This window comes from Anolis sagrei, chromosome 12, assembly GCF_037176765.1.
Source record: "Anolis sagrei isolate rAnoSag1 chromosome 12, rAnoSag1.mat, whole genome shotgun sequence".
Classification (NCBI taxonomy): Eukaryota; Metazoa; Chordata; class Lepidosauria; order Squamata; family Dactyloidae; genus Anolis; species Anolis sagrei.
This window is the reverse complement of record NC_090032.1, coordinates 4,402,203-4,421,969: the sequence shown is the minus strand read 5'-3', so window position 1 is coordinate 4,421,969 and position 19,767 is coordinate 4,402,203. Positions and strand designations below refer to the sequence as shown.

The window sequence follows — 19,767 nt, the reverse complement described above, 5'->3', positions numbered from 1 at the left end:
CCAACATTGTTTTGGGGAAGTTCTAGTTATGTGAGCTAATTGCACAGGAGTTCTATACCATTTTGTCTGTATTTTCCATTGCATTTCATTTACCTTTAAATGTTTGAGGCATGTGCACATTAAAGGTAAAGGTAAAGGTTTCCCCCTGACATTAAGTCTAGTCGTGTGCGATTGTAGGGGTTGTCGCTCACCTCCATTACTAAGCTGAAGAGCCAGCATTGTCCGTAGACACCTCCAAAGTCATGTGGCTGGCATGACTGCATGGAGCGCCCTTACCTTCCTGCCGGAGCGGCACCTATTGATCTACTCACATTTTCATGTTTCTGAACTTCTAGACTGGCAGAAGTTGGGGCTAACAGCGGGAACTCACTCTGCTCTCTGGATTCAAATTTGCAACCTTTCAGTCAGCAAGTTCAGCAGCTCAGCGCTTTAACCCATTGCACCACTGGTGGCTCCTAGATTATTTTTATTCTATTCATCCAACTTTAGTTAAAACTAGTCGTCCCCTGCCATGTGTTGCTGTGGCCCAGTCTGGTGATCTGGAAAATAAAGTAATGAGAAAATGTTGATTTCCAATATATGTAATTTCTTTATGCTTGTGGGTAAACAGTATTTCTTGTTGTTTCTTTGTCAGTGTTGATGTGGGGAGTGTCTGGTTTGCCTACTCTGGAATATGCAACATATAATTGTGCTTCTTTAGGGGTCCCTCTCAAATCTGTGAGACTATATCTGTGTGTGTGTGTCTAAAGATAGATAGATCTATCTATCTTTATGACTGGAATGCTCTTTGTCCGGAGGGTTCTGACAAAGTTCTGCCCTGGTGGAGAGAGTTGGACTGGATGGCCTGAAGTATTTTCTGTTGGTCATGGGGGTTCTGTGTGGGAAATTTGCCCCAATTCTGTCGTTTGTGGGATTCAGAATACTCTTTGATTGTAGGTGAACTATAAATCTCAGTAACTACAAATGTCAAGGTGTATTTCGCCCAAACTCCATCTGTGTTCATATTTTGGCATATGGAATACTTGTGCCAAGTTTGGTCCAGATCCATCATTGTTTGAGTCCACAGTGCTCTCTGTATGTAGGAGAACTACAACTCCCAAACTCAAGGTCAATGCCCACCAAACCCTTCTAGTGTTTTCTGTTGGTCATGGGAGTACTGTGTGCCAAGTTTGGTTCAATTCCAACATTAGTGGAATTCAGAATGCTCTTTGATTGTAGGTGAACTACACATCCAGCAACTATAACTCCCAAATGACAAAATCAAAAAAATTGAGTGAAGGACATACATTGGGTTGTTAGGTGTATGCTGTCCAATTTTGGTGTCAATTGCCCACTGGATTTTGAGTTCTGTTAATCCCACAAACGAACATTACATTTGTATTTATATAGAAGAGTGAAGCTTTCCATGGTTAAGTCTCCCAGCTTTCTAATAGTTCAAGGAAAAGTCTTATTATCATTCAAACAACTTTATTTGTTAACAGGATCAGCCTATTTGTAATATTTTTTAGACCCTCCTTCTAAAAGGCCTTGCCCACCAAGCTGTTGATAGGAAGGTAAGAAAGAGAAAAAGAAGAGAAGGAAATGAGGAGGAAGGGAGCAGAAAATGAAGGAAAAGAAAGGGGACTGAAGGAAAGGGGGAGAATGAAAAAGGAATGAAGGAAAGAAGAGAAAGGAAAGGGGAAAAGGTACGATTGGAGAGAGAAATGGAAAGAAGAGCGAGCAAGGGAAGAAAGAAGGGAGAAGGAAGAGAGGTAAGAGAAAAAGAAGGGAAGATAAAGGAAAGAAAGAAGAAGGAAGATTATGAGGAAAAGCAAGGAGGAAAGGAAGAAAAGAGCATGAATGCTTATGAGGGAAAGGGGGAAAGGAAAGAAAGAGCCACAGAGAGAGCATGCCTACCATCACAAGAGTTGTCATGGAGACATTGTGATTTAGGCCCTTTCAGAGCTGGAGAAGGGAGGAAGCAGGCAGGATGCAGTCCCAAGGACACCCAGAGAAAAGTAACAACAGCAAGCGTTGGACAATAGTTCTAATTCTTAAGTGATTCTCCTTCCGATATGAAGACGACCTGGAATGGATGCATGCTACTCCCAGATGTCGGAGGTGCAATCCCCACCGGGATAGCGCATCTCTTTCGCCCGAGCCGGACCAAACGGTTCATGCCCGAAATCCACCAGGAATTCCGGGTTCACGCAAAGGCCGCCCTTCTCGGTGTCCACGTCCACCTGGACCATTGCTGAGCCTTGCCTGGAAAAAGCATAATGTGGAGGAAAGTCAAGGTTGTGGAGACACATGGACACCTGATCATGAGGTTTTGCAAGCTAGATGTCTAGACAAGAGGCCTTCCTCTGAGTTGGAGAGAGTGTGACTCCCCCAAGGCCACACTTACTCGATAAATTTGGGATAAAACTGCTTGTCCCAAGGCGTGTAAAGAGAGTAGTTGACATAGAGACGGCGGCCGTCCAAGCTCAGCTGAAGCATTTGAGGCCCTCCTTGGACTATCTTGCCCTAAAAAGAGCGGGAAAGAAATAGCCCTGGGATTAAGAAACATGTAAATAAGGTAAGGAAACCTGTTAAAAAGAGTAGAAAACACAGAAAGGCCCATTCTCTCTCAGTTGAGAATCGGAATGCCTTTGCATTTTGACCTGTCTCTGAATTACCTGCCCAGTTTTTTGTCCATTTTAGACCTTACCTGGATGACAAAGAGATCAGGTTGGCAGTCCAGCTCTGGATCCTCAAGGACAGTTACAGGACCCCCTTTCACAAGGCTGCCCCCCAGAAACACCTAAAGATCCCAAAGAGACATGGTCAGTTGAGAAGGAAAAATAACGGTGTTCAAGAAATTGGAGTCCCTGGGATGGGACACCATTTCCATCATCCCCAGATAGCAGCCAGAGGTGATAGGATCCATCACCTGGAAATATCTGATTAGGGTAGGTTGGAAGCTTACCTGTCCAACCAGTTTGGGACAATGCGGGTCTGTGATATCGTATTGGCGGACATCACCATGCAACCAGTTGCTGCAGTAGAGGAAGTGGTCATCCATGGAAATGACGATATCGAAAAGGAACGCTGTTGAAGGAGCAAGATAATCAGATCATTGTAGCCCCCAAGGGCCATCCTGTTCAAAACCCTTCTGCCAGGCTAGAAGACACAGTCCAACCCAGTTTCCAGGGCATCATAAATCATGCTTATTCCGTCTTCCTTTTACATATTTAAGTATACATAGCCAATTTGTTGTTGTTTGTTTGTTTGCTTGTTTTTACTAACCTGGCATTTCGGGGTAGCACCATCCTGTGACTTTCTTGTTTGGGATTTGGATCACTTTCTCAGCCGCCCAACATCCATCCTATATGGGAAATCAAGTTGATCAGTGAAGCGGTCAGAAAAAAATACCCTGGGCGTATAAGATGACCCCCAACTTTTCCAGTTAAAATATAGAGTTTGGATAAACTCGACTACCCCTATTCCAACACACACCAAATAATTTTTTTAAAAGCATCAGATTTGATTTCAATATGGTAATTTTCCTCTTACTGTACCTCCTTCTCTGCCTCTTAGATCTCGCACATGCGCACCTGCAGCACTTCACTGCAGTCTTCAGGAGCGAGATCTGAGAGGCAGAGGAGGAGGTACGGTAAAAGGATACAAGGGCGGGCCAGACAGGTAAAAGAGTTGTGTTTTTCTGAGCCCAGAGCCACTCTATCTCTTTTTTCCATACCCTGGACACCCCAGATGCCTGCAGCTTGCTCCGCCCTTCACTTACACCTTCCCGGTGAGGTGCCCCTTCACCTCACTATCGAGACCACATTAAGTCCACAAATCCTGATGAATGGATTTTCTTCTACCATACTTGTACAGCGTCGCCCGTAATGCTTTCATACAGTCACTGCATATGGCAGGGACACAGCTACTGCCATTTTTGAGCTCCCCCCACAGTATGCAGCAACCACAGATTCTCCAATCCGGACTGGAAATTTCAGCACCCGTTCTATAAGACGACTCCTGGCATATAAGACTACTCCCATGCATAAGACTTGTTGTTGTTCATTCGTTCAGTCGTCTCCGACTCTTCATGATCTCATGGACCAGCCCACGCCAGAGTTCCCTGTCGGCCGTCACCACCCCCAGCTCCTTCAAGATCAGTCCAGTCACTTCAAGGATGCCATCCATCCATCTTGCCCTTGGTCGGCCCCTCTTCCTTTTACCTTCCACTTTCCCCAGCATGATTGTCTTCTCTAGGCTTTCCTGTCTCCTCATGATGTGGCCAAAGCACTTCCGCTTTGTCTCTAGTCTCCTTCCCTCCAGTGAGCAGTCGGGCTTTCTTTCCTGGAGGATGGACTGGTTGGATCTTCTCGCAGTCCAAGGCACTCTCAGAACTTTCCTCCAACACCACAGCTCAAAAGCATCTCTCTTCCTTCGCTCAACCTTCCCTAAGGTCCAGCTCTCACATCCGTAGGTTACTACAGGGAATACCATGCATAAGGCTACTCCAGTGTGTAAGACGACTCCCGTGTATAAGACTACTCCCGCGTATAAGACAACCCCTGACTTTTCAGAAGATTTTCTTGGGTTAAAAAGTATACGCCAGAATATATGGCAAGTCCTCTCTGTGTTTTTTCTTGGAAACGTTTGCTTTTGTTTTCTCCCAAACCTAAGGGAGAGAGCGTATGTTCCCACATCGGGAGGAGGGATCTGAACCAGGTCTCCAAGCACCTAACCATCCTAGCTTCCCACAAGTAGTTTTTTTTTTTTTTTTGAATAATTTTTTATTCAGTTTACATTTTTGGTTGTGTTGTGAAGGGGGGGAGGGGAGTGTGGCAGGGTATGGTGGGGGGGGGGGTCTGGGGGAGGGGAGGGGGAAGAGGGAGGGTCAGGTGGGGCCCATCACCAAAACAGTTCTGTCCATGGCGGTGACTTCCCAGGGTCCCTCCAAGAGTCTACCTCTTCTTAGTGGTCCGTTTCCGTTTCTTCCTGTCTTGTCTGGCAATGTTTGTTTTTCTTCTTCCTTCTAGAAATTAGTCAAATCTATTGTTATTTGGATTTCTTTTGTTTTCAGATAGTCCTTGAGTCCCGTCCAGTCTGTTTTTTTGATCACTCCGTTTATTCTTTGGGACAGATTATCCATTTGTATAATGTCGAATGCCTTGGTAATCCAATCCTCATAGGTTGGTGTTTCTTTTTGTTTCCATTTTTTGGCTATTACTATTCTAGCCGCTGTACTTAATAGAAATAGGATTTTATCTTGGTTTTTATTCATTTTAGTTTCTGTTGTGATCCCTAGTAAATAGGTCTCTGGCCTTTGTGGGAATTTCATTTTTAGCATTTTTTGAGCGGCTTGGTGAACTTTTTTCCAGAATTTTTTGATTTCCTCACATTCCCACCATTGGTGGAAGAAAGTGCCTGCTTTCTTTCCACATTTCCAGCATTTGACTGAAGTTTTTTGGTTATTCTTTTGGAATTTTGCAATTTTTACTGGCGTATAGTGCCATCGATAGAACATTTTAAACCAATTTTCTTTTATGTCACTGCCCATAGTGTATCTAATTTTTTTTGTCCATATTTCCTCCCATTGATCTGTCATGATATTATGTCCTAAATCTTGAGCCCATTTTATTTGACACTCTTTAACTTGTTCCTCCTCTGTATTCCAAATTTGTAATTGTTTGTATAATAATTTTATTATTTTTTTGTTTTTCTCCATGACTGTGTCCCAAATTCCCCTTTCATGTTCAAAGCCTAATTTTTCGTCTTTTTTAAAGACTTCCCTAACTTGGAAGTAATTTAACCATGTGATTTTTGGGTTTAGCTTTTGGAGTTCCTCATGAGATTTGGGTATAATTTCTCCTTTTTCGTTCTTCTTCAATATCTGGCTATAGGTTAGCCAAATTTCCGTCCCTAATTCCTTTTTATGTTTTGCCTCGATTGGCGAGATCCAGAGTGGTGTGTGTCTAAAAAATCTATTTTTATATTTCTCCCACGTCCTAATAAGGGCTGCCCTAATAAAATGGTTTGTGAAATTTTTTTCCTTTTTCCTTTGGTCGTACCATATGTAGCTGTGCCACCCAGCTCTTAGATCGTGGCCTTCTAGGGTTAAAATGTGATTATTTTGGAGTTTCGTCCAATCTTTAATGGCTACTAAATTGCAGGCTTCATAGTAACTTCTTAAGTCTGGTAGTCCTAGGCCTCCTCGTTTTATGTCATCTGTTAGGATTTTATGGCTTACCCTCGGTTTTTTATTTGCCCATATAAATTTGGAGATGTCAGAGTTCCATTTCTTAAAAAGAAAATTGTTCCTAATGACCGGAATTGTTTGAAAAAGAAAAAGTAACTGTGGTAGTATTATCATTTTTACTAATGCAATTCTACCCATGAAGGATAGATTTTGCTTCCCCCATTTTTCCATATCCTTTTGGATTTTCTCCCAAAGCGTTACATAATTTGACTGGCCTCCTGGCCACCCTTTCCCCCTTCTCACCTCTTTCTTGAAGAAATGATGGATGGAACTCTCCAGAGCGCAGGCCACGTAACCGTGGTCGGAGTTGGGGTTATGCAAGAAGCGGATCTCAATTGGGGCCGCATCTTCACCCAGTTCAATCGATTGGAGGAGACGGTGAGTGGTCAAATCCCAGACATTGAGTTGACTGCCAAAGCGCCCTGTGGATGAACAGGAACCAGGATTATTCCAATTGAGATCTGACAAAAGCAGGATCACGTATGACTAAGGCCTTCTGTGATTTTGACAGTATCCACCTGTTAGTGGATTCATATTGGCTTTTTGTGCTGCCCCATCACACTCTTGGCTCGTGTTCAGCTTGTGGTCTACTTGGACTCCTCGATCCCTTTCACATGGGGGCTCCTACCTTTTCTCAGATCGTCTAGGCTGAACCCACTGATAATGAACTTGGGCAGCGCTGCTTCTATGCTGATCAGGACGTTGTGCCGCGGCTGGTACCAGAAGTCAAATATCCCGATGGGTCCATCTTCCGGACACACCCAGTTCCCTTTCACTTCCCAGGTTTCTGGGTCCAGAACGAGAAGGCCACCTGGGACCAAAAACACAGGAGCCACTTGGGTCAAAAGACAATTAGTTTTCAAAGAACAATATTTATGATTTCTGTCCTGCTTTCACCCCAGTGAATGGGATTTAAGGCAACCTATTACAACATGGCAGGTTTAGGGCTCCTTTGTGTGGTTTTCTCTTATTGTGGAGGGCTAATTGTTTTCCCAAATGAGCATCTATGCCCAAAGTACCTCTTCCATTTGCTAATCCGTCTCCAACAGCGCTGATCAAAAACTCCCTGCTGCTTAAGCAACGCGGGCTGTACAACAAACCCAAGTTGGTTTTCTTGATGATTTCTCGAGGTTCGATGATCTGTTGAGGTGTCAGCGAGAGAGAGAGAAAACAGATCATTTCAGCATTTTGTCCTATGTAAGTCCCTTTTCCTTATGATCTAGATCAGAGGTCCTCAAACTAAGGCCCAGGGGCCAGATACGGCCCTCCAAGGTCATTTACCTGGCCCCCGCTCAGGGTCAACCTAAGTCTGAAACTACTTGAAAGCACATAACAACAACAACAACAATCCTATCTCATCAGCCAAAAGTAGGCCCACATTTCCCATTGAAATACTAATAAGTTTATTATTTATTTATTTATTTATTATTTACAGTATATTCCATCCTTCTCCACCCCGCAGGGGACTCAGGGCGGATTACAATGTACATATACATGGCAAACATTCAATGTCATAGAGACATAACATATATAGACAGACACTCAGAGGCTATTTAACATTCCAGATTCCAGCCACCAGGGGAACTGTCGCTTCACCATCCATTTGTGACACTGATGAAGTACTTCCTCATTCTTTGCATGCTTCCTGGAGATTTTTATGGCCTCGTAAATCAGTCAAATTACATTTCTTAAAATTGTTATTCATTTTAATTATTATATTGTTTTTAAGTGTTTTTGCACTACAAATAAGATATGTGCAGTGTCCTAGGAATTCATTCATGGTTTTTTTTTTTCAAATTATAACCCGGCCCTCCAACAGTTTGAGGGACTGTGACCTGGCCCTCTGTTTAAAAAGTTTGTGGACCCCTGATCTAGATACATCTTCTATATTTTAGCATTAATGCAGTCTGATACTATTCCGATTGCCTTAGCTGAATGCTGTGGAATGCAGTTTTATTATTTTATTTATTTACAGTATTTATATACCGCCTTTCTCACCCCTGGGGAGACTCAAAGGGGACTCAAACTTTTGCAAGGCTTATACCTTCTGTGCACAAGTGTGCCATTGCTACAGCAAAAGACAACTCCCAGGACACCATAGCATTTAGCTATAACACACAAAGTGGCATCAAACTGCATACATTCCATAGTGTAGATGCATCCTGACCTTATCTCTGTGCGAATTTTTTACGTACTTTGTGCAAGCTGGGAGCACACAGGTCGGAGCCCGTGTCCACCACATAAACACGGCCGGAGAGCATGCCTGTGAGGACGAGGCAGTTGCGCTCAATTCCGGTGTCCCCAAAGGAGCTGACGGGGGCGCCCCAGCCCGAATGATGGAGTTCGTCATCCAGGGAAGTCATCTGCAGACGGTGGATGACCTATTGGGAAGACGAGGAGGAAAGAGCTTTGAAAATAATATGGGAAAGGTTAGCGAAGGACTGTACATGACCTGGGAAATCCAACCTGCTTAATATATGGACAGGTATGAAATATTATTTGCACCGTCCCAACTGTCACTGCCTGGCCTTGGAGGGGAAGATGTGCAGCCGTGATGAAGTGTCCTTGTTCCATCCAAACTATCATTGGCTGGCCTTTGAGAAAATGCAGAACAGCCAGGATAAAATGCTTTTTCTCCATCTGAACTGCCACTGACCTGGCTTCAGAGAGAGAGAAGAGCAGCCCGGATGACATTGTAGGTTTTTGAGAGTATTGTGAACATCAAGAGCCGCCAACCCCTGCCAATGTCTTCCACAAACACAGTACTGCCCACCATCCAAGTGAATGCTTTCATCCTAGATTATATATGTTTCCTCCTCCACAGACATCTCAGTGTTTCTTACTCTCTCCATTGGTCCAGAATTTGCATGATCCAATCCACAGCCTCTCCTATAACCCTTTCCTACTTTTTCTACAACTCACAACAAACATAGTGGAATTGATCAGCAACTGAACATACTGGACGGGTTTGGAGGACTGGCTCAACATGAGGGAAGTTGTAGTTCACCCTACATCAAGACAGAGCACTGTGGCCCCCACCGAAAATGGACCTGGAAGGAATTTGTCATATAGAACCCCCATGACCAACGAAAAATATTGGAGAGATTTTGGGGAAATTGATCTTAATTTATAGGAGTTGTAGTACACTCAGAGAGCACTGTGAACCCAAACGATGGATCTGGACCAAACTTGGCCCACATATCTGCTATACCCAGATTTGAATATTTTGGTAAGGATTTGGGGAAATTGACATTTGGGAGTTGTAGCTACGGGGATTTATAGTTCACCTGCAAATAACAACTGCCACTGACCTGGCTTCAGAGGGAGAGAAGAGCAGCCCAGATGACAAGTTTTTGTCCATGCCAACTGTGTCTCCGATGTCTTCCAACGGAGGGAAGAGCAGCTAGGCAGGACTCCTATGCCCAGAAGTGGATGAAATGGCTTCGTACCATCCAAACCAACACTGCCCTGGTTTTGCAGGGAGTGTTGTGCCCAACCGAGCTTTGAGAGCATCACAAGACCAGAGAACATGGTTTCCACCCTGCCTGGTTGATCCTCCTAACTCTCAAGTCTTGCCTTCCATGTGATCTAGGCATCAATTTTGGCCTTTGTGGCAACGCCAGTCCTCTGAAAGAAGCCACTTCTCATCCATCCCGGAGTGATTAAGCACACGGATGAAATTTAGACAGACTTACTTCCTTAGGCAATCCCTCATAGACCGAGGATGATGGTCCTCCAAGTGTAGTGTCTTGGCGGTGGGTCCGTAGGTGACTGTGGAGTCCTATTCGTGACCTGCATCTTCTCCCACAGTGAGGGCATCGGTTTCCAGGTGGAAGGCGGTCCTGGTCGGGGTTGGCTTGATGTGCCTTCCTCTTGGCACATTTCTCTCTTTCGCCCTCCATTCGTGCCTCTTCAAATTCTGCAGCACTGCTGGTCACAGCTGACCTCCAACTGGAGTGCTCAAGGGCCAGGGCTTCCCAGTTCTCAGTGTCTATGTCAGAGTTTTTAAGGTTGGCTTTGAGCCCGTCTGAAAGTACTCTCTTAAGTGTCTCCCACTTATTTTGTGCCCAGAACTTTCTAGGAAATCTGCATTGTATTTATTTACAGTACTTATACCCCACCCTTCTCATCCCGAAGGGGACTTAGACCGGCTCACAGAATACACAATTCAATTCTGATTATACAATTAGCAACAACAGACAACACAAACAGAGTGAAAGGAAGTTTTCCCATTTTATTTCCAGTATCTTGGGGACAGTGTTCGACCCTGGCCATCGGGGGTGCTGTCGCTCCGTCTTTCATACCGAGGAATTTTCCTCCAATCCGTACCCTTAAAGGTGCCTTTATTACCACCCCGCTAAAAGCGGTACCTATTTTATCTACTCGCATTCCTGCTTTTGACCTGCTAGGTGGGCAGGCGAGCTGGGGCTAAAAAGTATCTTCCAAGCAAAGTATTCCAGTTTGATAGTGGTTTGAGACTCTGGGAATCTTGGTTTAAATCCCCATTCAGCCACGGAAACCTCCTGGATGCCAGGAGGAAGGTTGCACTCTCTCAGCCTCAGAGGGAGGCAAATCTGGCCAAGAAAACCTTGCAAGAGGGCTCTTGTTGAAATATTGTGACAGCAAGAGATACAAGAAATTAAAAGAAGAATTTAGATGGAGTGCATGCAAGATAATCCTTCAAAGTATGTATGTATGTTGACCATTCTGCTACCATTCAGCCACCTCTCCACAAAAGTCAACACTGACACTGAAATTCAACACCGCCTGAGCTCTGCAAGTGCAGCATTTTTCGGAATGAAGCAGAGAGTGTTTGAGGACCGGGACATCCGTAGGGAGACCAAGGTACTTGTTTATAAAGCTATAGTCCTCCCAACCCTGCTGTATGCCTGCGAGACATGGACTGTCTACAGACATCACATGCAAAAATCCTGCAAATCTCTTGGGAAGACAAGCGAACAAATGTCATAAAGACGACCAGCATTGAAGCGATGGTCCTCTGCTATCAGCTCTGCTGGACCGGCCATGTTGTCTGGATGCCCGACCACCGTCTCCCAAAGCAGTTGCTCTACTCCGAACTCAAGAATGAAAAACGGAATGTTGGAGGACAGGAAAAGAGATTGAACGATGGGTTCAAAGTCAACCTTAAAAACTCTGGCATAGTCACTGAGAACTGGGAAGCCCTGGCCCTTGAGCACTCCTGTTGGAGATCAGCTGTGGCCAGCTGTGCTGCAGAATTTGAAGAGGCACAAATGGAGGGTGAGAGAAGTGTGCCAAGAGGAAGGCGCGTCAAGGCATGTCAAGCCAACCCTGACTGGGACCGCTTTCCACCTGGAAACCGATGCCTTCACTGCGGGAGAAGATGCAGATCAAGAATAGGGCTCCACAGTTACCTACGGATCCACCCCCAGGATACTACACTTGGAGGACCATCATCCTTGGACTACGAGGGATTCCCCAAGTAAATAAGTAAGTATGTATGTATGTATGTATTCTGTCAGTATAATTGTGCCACAAAGACTCCTCCGTGGCTTCATGGATCTGTACCAAACCTTTCCAACCTGAAATAATGGAGGGAGAAGAGAAAGAAAAGGGAAGGAAGGAAGGGGAAAGGAAAGGAGGGAAGGTTTGAAGGGAGAGAAGGAAGTAAAGAAGGAGAGTTGCTAGATTCATGCCATTCAGGCATTTTGAGGTCAGAGCCCCCGGGGAGCAATGGGTGAAATCCTTGTGCCGGCAGCACTGAAGACTGACAGGTTGCAGGTTCAAATCTGGGGAGAACGTGGATGAGCTCCCTCTATCAGCTCCAGCTCCCTGTGCGGGGACATGAGAGAAGCCTCCCACAAGGATGGGAACACATCAAAAACATTCAGGCATCCCCTGGGCAATGTCCTTGCAGACAGCCAATTTTCTCACACCAGAAGCAACTTGCAGTTTCTCAAGACACTCCTGACATGACAAAAAAATGTGAGATAGACTTTCTCAAAGATAGAGAAGGGGAAAAGTAGTGTCAAGTATATAGGCTATGGAATAAGATTTACCTTGCAATAAGTTGGCGATTCCGGATCCACGTCCACCGTGGCCAAATAGTCAGGTTTCTGGGCCTTGGTTCCACTTAGAACGCACACTACATACATCAGTTTTTCTTTGGGGCCTGTGTAAACAAAGCTTAGTATCAGGATCTTTAAGACAAGGATGTATTTTGTTGGATATGAGGAGTTGGAACCTGATTCTGGATAGAAAATATCGACCCGACTTACCTTTCATGGCGTCCAGTGGCGAAGCGTAGCCGTGTCCATGGCTTGGGCCATACCTCCCTATACATTTGGGGAAAAATGAAAGATAAAGATCTGGTTTGTTCACATCAAAATGAAATCCTTGGATCAAAGGAGCACCTGGCTTATTAGAGTCATGATGGAGGACCTGGAACACGTCCAGAGAGAACACATTTTGTCAGATGTGGATAAATGAAACCTTATAAAATCTTGGCTGATTTTCTCTTATGCTTCATAGTCTGGGAGTCTATCCCAATTTTCCTGGAAGGAGTCCAGACTCCAGCCAATGCCAGCGATCCACTGAATGAAGTAATTAATAGATGATAATGTTTTGAAAATCCTGGAAGCAAACTCTGTATTAAGCAATAAGTCAATGAACCATATAAGAAAAACAGTCATCTAACAATGAAGATAAGAAGTGAAGCAAGAGCCAGGATTGGAGACTCTTTGGATCCAGACATAGACACAGTCTTGAGTTTGAGGATGTAATAAACTCAGGGATGAATCCCTAAATTACAATAAATGTCCCGAATTGAGATGGCCGGACATCTTACCTTTATTCGGGTTCTTCTGGGTTGGATGTTTTCCATCCAATGCTTTGGTCTGCATATGAGACATCTCCTTTGCAGCCTCAATGTATCTGACAACAAGAAGTGTCTCTCTACTCCCTAAAGGAACTTATATACATGTGGAGGATATCTGTCCATCTTTATTACCATGCATCGAAATGCTGAGGAAGAAAGCCTCTTCCCCGGAAGAACTAATTAAGGATAGGGCTGACTCCAGAAAACAAATCAGGGAACAATATCAGGTGTGGCCTTTTTCATTGTGGTCCCAATTTGTTTGATTCAATTAATTACAGAGAGCGTAAACATCACCTTCCCTCTTCCGATGAACTCCTTGTGTTTTTCTCCCATTAGGTTGGTGTATATATTTTTATTATTTATTTACGACATTTATATGCCACCCTTCTCATTCCAAAGGAGACTCAGAGCGGCTTACAAGATATATATATATATATACACATACACACACACATACACACACACACACACACACACACACGAGACAGCTTTGGTCGCCTTAGTGGATGACCTCCACAGGGAACTGGATAAGGGGAGTGTGACCCTGCTGGTTCTCTTGGGTATCTCAGCGGCTTTTGATACCGTCAACCATGATATCCTTCTGGGGAGGCTCGCTGGGATGGGACTCGAGGGCACGGTTCTACTGTGGCTCCGGTCCTTCCTGGAGGGTCGCTCACAGCTGGTGAAGCTGGGGGACTCCTGCTCGGACCCCTGGCCATTGACCTGTGGGGTCCCGCAAGGTTCTATTCTGTCCCCCATGCTATTTAACATCTACATGAAACCGCTGGGAGAGGTTATCCGGAGTTTTGGGGTGCGGTGCCATCTCTACGCAAGTGACACCCAGCTCCACTGCTCTTTTCCACCTGACTCCAAGGAACCCCCTAGGATATTGGACCAGTGCCTGGCTCTTGTGACAACCTGGATGAGGAAGAACAAGCTGAGGATAAGACAGAGGTCCTCCAGGTCAGTCGCTCGGCTGACCAGGGTATTGGGTGGCAACCTCTACTGGATGGGGTCGCACTCCCCCTGAAACGACAGGTCCGCAGTTTGGGGGTCCTCCTGGACTGAGCACTGACACTTGATGCGCAGGTGTTGGCGGTAGCCAGGAGGGCCTTTGCACAATTAAAACTTGTGCGCCAACTGCGACCTTACCTCGTGAAGTCTGACTTGACCATGATAGTCCATGCCTTAGTTACCTCTAGACTGGACTACTGTAATGCACTCTACGTGGGGCTACCCTTGAAGACGGCCCAGAAACTATAACTTGTCCAACGTTCAGGAGCCAGATTAATAATTGGGGCAACTTACAGGGAGCGGTCAACCCCCCGTTTAAGGAGCTCCACTGGCTGCCGTTTATTTTCCGGTCCCAATTCAAGGTGCAGGTTATCACCTACAAAGCCCTAAACAGTTTGGGACCCGCCTACCTTTGGGACCGTATCTCCCTCCATGAACCAACTCGGGCCCTCCGATCTTCTGGGGAGGCCCTTCTTTTGCCCCTGCCAATTTCACAAGCTCGCCTGGTAAGTACAAGGAAGAGAGCTTTTTCCTCTGTGGCCCCCCGACTCTGGAACTCACTACCTGGAGAAATTAGGAAAGCCCCTACCCTAGAAACCTTTAAAAAGGACCTTAAAACCTGGCTCTTCCGCTGTGCTTTTGATGAATAGGTTTACATTCTCACACTATTGCTTAGCCTCAACATTTTGTCATTGGAGTATATGTTTCTGTCCGTCCCCCTTGGTGGGAAAGCCTGATTCCACAACCCCCACTATAATGAGTCCTCCTCTGAAAATAATCTGTCTCTTTCTTATCTCGCCTGCATTTTAATTAGGTTTAATAAGTCTCTCTTTTCATTATGACATGTAGCCCGCCCATTGTCATTGTGATTGTGCCTATTGTAATGATATATTGTGATGTTTTCACATGTTTTATGTAATTATGTTGTTGTTTACTGTTTGCGTTTTTGGTTTCGTTTTATTGTAATTTGCTGTTTGGGCTTGGCCTCATGTAACCTGCTCTAAGTCCCCATTGGGGAGATGGTGGCGGGGTATAGATCAAGTTTATTATTTTTATTATTATTGTCATTAATAGTAGTAGTAGTATGTTATTAGCATAGTACAATATCAGTATTACATATTACTATATTGTGCTATACCATTATATGTATTGTAATATTATTAGTAAGGTCACATGTAATATAAATATACTAGCGGTCCCCTGCCACGCTTTGCTGTGGCCCAGTCTGATGATATGGAAAATAAAGTAATTAGAAAGTGCTGGTTTCTAATATATGTAACGTCTTTATTCTTGTGGGTGAACAGTATTTCTTGATGTTTCTTTGACAGTGTTGATGTAGACATTGTCTGGTTTGCCTACTCTGGAACATGCAACATATAATTGTCCAACTTTAGGAGTCCCTTTCAAATCTATGACACTATATCTCTGTGTATGTGAATCATATCTATCTATCTATATCTATAGCTGGATGGCTCTCTGTCAGGAGGGCTTTGGTTACATTTTCTTGCCCTGGTGAAGGGAGTTGCCTTAAGTATTTTCTGTTGGTCAAGGGGGTTCTGTGTGGGAAGTTTGCCCCAGTTCTGTCATTGGTGGGGTTCAGAATGCTCTTTGATTGTAGGTGAACTATAAATCCCAGTAACTACAACTCCCAAATGCCAAAGTCTATTTCCCCCAAACTCCATCTGTGTTCATATTTGGGCATATGGAATATTCGTGGCAAGTTTGGTCCAGATCCATCATTGTTTGAGTGCTCTCTGGATGTAGGTGAACTACAACTCCCAAACTCAAGGTCAGTGCCCACCAAACGCTGCTAGTATTTTCTGTAAGTCATGGGAGAACTTTGTGCCAAGTTTGGTTCAATTCCATTGTTGGTGGAGTTCAGAATGCTCTTTGATTATAGGTGAACTATAAATTCCAGCAACTACAACTCCCAAATGACAAAATCATAATTTTTTGAGTGATGGTCACTCCTTGTGAGATGTTTTGTTGCCAAATATGGTGTGATTTCGTTCATTGGTTCTTTTGTACTCATTATGCACAGAGCATTTTTATATAGATAGATACCGTAATTATAATATATTATTAGTAGTATTATATTGCATTATAATATTATAAATATGTCACATCACGGCTAATACATACCAGTGATCAATTCTTAACCACCTCCAGGATTTTCAACCAAATAGGTTTTTCTCTGAACTAAGAACTAAATCAGCAGCAATAGGAACACAATATCAGGTTTAGATCTTCATATGTCTACCTGTAGGTTTTTCGGGCTGTATCACCATGTTCTAGAAGCATTCTCTCCTGATGTTTTGCCTGCATCATAATATATATATATGTATGTATGTGGCTTGGGCTCCCACTTTCACAGAAAACCATGACTCCCAGTGATGAGGAGTCACTAAAGACCCTCCCTCCAAATACATTGTAGGTTATAGAGAGTGTTGTGAACATCAAGAGCCGCCAACCCCTGCCAATGTCTTCCACAAACACAGTATTGCCCACCATCCAAGTGAATGCTTTCATCCTAGATTTTGTTTCCTCCTCCACAGACATCTCAGTGTTTCTTACTCTCTCCATTGGTCCAGAATTTGCATGATCCAATCCACAGCCTCTCCTATAACCCTTTCCTACTTTTTCTACAACTCACAACAAACATAGTGGAATTGATCAGCAACTGAACATACTGGAAGGGTTTGGAGGACTGGCTCAACATGAGGGAAGTTGTAGTTCACCCTACATCAAGACAGAGCACTGTGGCCCCCGCCGAAAATGAGCCTGGGAGGAATTTGTCACACAGAACCCCCATGGCCAACGAAAAATATTGGAGAGGTTTCGGGGAAATTGACCTTAATTTATAGGAGTTGTAGTACACCCAGAGAGCACTGTGAACCCAAACAATGATGGATCTGGACCAAACTTGCCCCACATACCTGCTATACTCAGATTCGAATACTGGTAAGGATTGGGGGAAATTGACATTTGGGAGTTGTAGCTACAGGGATTTATAGTTCACCTGCAAATAACATCCTGAACCCCACCATTGATAGACCTGGACCTAGCTTGGCACATAGAACCCCCGTGACCAAAAAAAAAGTACTGGAGAGCTTTGGGGGGAATTGACCTTGATTTGGAGGAGTTGTAGTTCGCCTACATTGAGAGAGCACTGTGGACCCAAACGATGATGGATCTGGACCAAACTTGGCACACATAGCTGATATCCCCAAATGTGAATACTTGGAGGGGTTTGGAAGGGATTGACCTTGATTTTGGGAGTTGTAGTTCACCTACATCCAGAGGAGCTGTGATCCCCACCGACAATAGACCGGGACTCAAAGCAGGTTTACACTGCTTTGAGGGGTTCCCTCAAACTGGAGGGGTCTGAGGGAACTGACCCACCGTGCGGGGAGTTGTAGTTCATCCTGCAGCCAGAGAACACACTGAACTCCACCAATGATGCATCTGGAGCAAACTTGCCATTCATGCCCAACATGACCAACTTTAAGTACTGATGGAGTTTGAATTGTGTGTTGTAGTTCATCCACAATGTTATGCATTTTCTTAATGGGATCATTCATTAAAAAATTAAAAATGACTTTTTAAAATAAGCCAGGCATTGCCAGGTACCCAAGCTAGTAAGAGGGATGCAACGTGACATCTCCAGAATCTGCTTTATGCATTTTACCATGTATATATGTGAGTGTGTTGCAGTTGTTATGAGTATACAAACATGGTGATGATTGTATGTATTTATACCCTGCTTTTTCCCTGCCAAAGGAGACTCAAGGTAGCAATACTATCTCAGCATGACTATTCTTGTCTCTACTGCTCTTTGTTTTTTAGTGGTCTTGGTTAGCAATGAGTATATTTGTGATATTTTGGTAACATCACTTTGAACAAGCAACCCAAAGATCTCTGGGGAGATCGGTTCATTCCCTTGGATGCCCATTCCTTGTGGCATAATGTAAAATAGACACGTTGGATCTGCCTTGCCAGATAAAGAAAATATACCACGCAGGTGATATATTCACATTTGATCTACCTTGCTAGATAAAGAAAATATACCACACAGGTGATATATTCATGTTTGATCTACCTTGCCAGATAAAGAAAATATATCACGCAGGTGATATATTCATGTTTGATCTACCTTGCCAGATAAAGAAAATATACCACGCAGGTGATATATTCACGTTTGATCTACCTTGCCAGATAAAGAAAATATACCACGCAGGTGATATATTCACGTTTGATCTACCTTGCTAGATAAAGAAAATATACCACACAGGTGATATATTCATGTTTGATCTACCTTGCCAGATAAAGAAAATATACCACGCAGGTGATATATTCACGTTTGATCTACCTTGCCAGATAAAGAAAATATACCACACAGGTGATATATTCATGTTTGATTTGCCTTGCCAGATATAGAAAGTATACCACGCAGGAGAACAATTAAGAATAAGTAGTTTACTCATTGTAGTTCAGAACAACATATGTACAATATGATCAGTTGCATCAATTCACATAATGTCCTTTTATGAGAGATTGAAAATGGTCTTTCTTTGTCCACGTGGATAAACTTCTTCAGCAGCTCATGAAGCAAAAGGACACTCCAAACTCTGTCTCTCTCAGCTTCTCTCTTTTTCTCTCTCTGCGCATTCATAGCTCAAGCATGAACAAAAATATAACAGTATCCAAAAGTCCCAGGCTCAGCCATCTCCCTGGGCATTACCCAACCAACCGGCTTCGTGGATCTTATTTTACAGTTGACACACACACATTAACTGATTCCTTGCATGTTCCAACAAACCCCACCTCGGTGATAAACCCCATTCCCTTTGAGGCACAGTAGCATGGATATTTTTTTTTCTAGTCAGCCAACTTTAGTTAAAAAGAATAAGGCTTTCCATGACTGAGAACAGCAAGTGGTAGGTCTCCCAGCTTTCTAACTGTTTCAAAGAAAAGTCTTATTATTGTTCAACTGACTTTATTTGTTAACAGGATTAGCCTATTTGTAATATTCTTGGTCAGAATTAACAATTTCTACAGAGACTCTCCTTATAAAAGACCTTATTGATAAGAAGGTAAGGAAGAGAAAAAGAAGAGAAGGAAATGAGGCGAAAGGGAGAAGAAAATGAGGGAAGGAATGAAGGAGAAAACGAAGGGAAAGATAGGAGACCGAAGGAAGGGGAAAGAAAGGAAAAAGGAATGAAGGAAAGAACAGAAAGGAAAGAGGAAACTATATGAATGGAGAGAGAAATGGAAATAAGAGGAGAAGGAAGGGAGAAGGAAGATAAAGGAAAGAAAGAAAAAGGAAGGTTATGAGGAAAGCAAGGAAGAAAGGAAGAAAAGAGGGTGAATGCTTATGTGGGAAAGGAAAGGAAGGGCCACAAAGAGAGCGTACCATCACAAGAGGGTTACCATGGAAACAATGTGAGGTAGGCCCTTTCAGAGCTGGAGAAGGGAGGAAGCAAGCAGTCCCAAAGACGCCCAGAGAAAAATATGGGTATACACTGCAACAACAATTGTATTTCCCCTAGTTGACATTTACAACAAGGAGTAACAACAGCAAGCATTGGACAAAAAAGTATTGGATGAATCTCAATTCTTAATTGATTCTCCTGCCGATGTGAAGACGACTTGGAATGGATGCATG

General features: G+C 43.8%; 1 protein-coding gene across 1 annotated transcript; it reads right to left on the bottom strand.

The window, feature by feature from the left end:
• Nucleotides 1-1,461: 1,461 nt before the first annotated feature.
• LOC132764193 (methanethiol oxidase-like) lies at nt 1,462-13,169 on the bottom strand. Its single transcript, XM_060758076.2, has 12 exons — nt 13,059-13,169; nt 12,490-12,546; nt 12,271-12,383; nt 8,428-8,613; nt 7,252-7,372; nt 6,861-7,043; nt 6,476-6,654; nt 3,268-3,346; nt 2,948-3,069; nt 2,690-2,782; nt 2,387-2,505; nt 1,462-2,244 (listed from the first exon to the last, which is right to left on the bottom strand). The coding sequence occupies exons 1-12, from the start codon at nt 13,120-13,122 to the stop codon at nt 2,082-2,084; spliced, it is 1,479 nt and encodes a 492-aa protein (XP_060614059.2). The 5' UTR covers nt 13,123-13,169; the 3' UTR covers nt 1,462-2,081.
• Between the last annotated feature and the right edge of the window lie 6,598 nt (nt 13,170-19,767).

Excerpts from the sequence above, each read along its gene's own strand:
- LOC132764193 (XM_060758076.2), bottom strand. The coding sequence starts at position 13,122 with ATGTCTCATATGCAGACCAAAGCATTGGATGGAAAACATCCAACCCAG. Across the intron at positions 7,044-7,251 it reads CGGATTAGCAAATGGAAGAG|GTGGCCTTCTCGTTCTGGAC; the intron begins GTACTTTGGGCA and ends TTTTGGTCCCAG. Across the intron at positions 2,506-2,689 it reads CTGATCTCTTTGTCATCCAG|GGCAAGATAGTCCAAGGAGG; the intron begins GTAAGGTCTAAA and ends CGCTCTTTTTAG.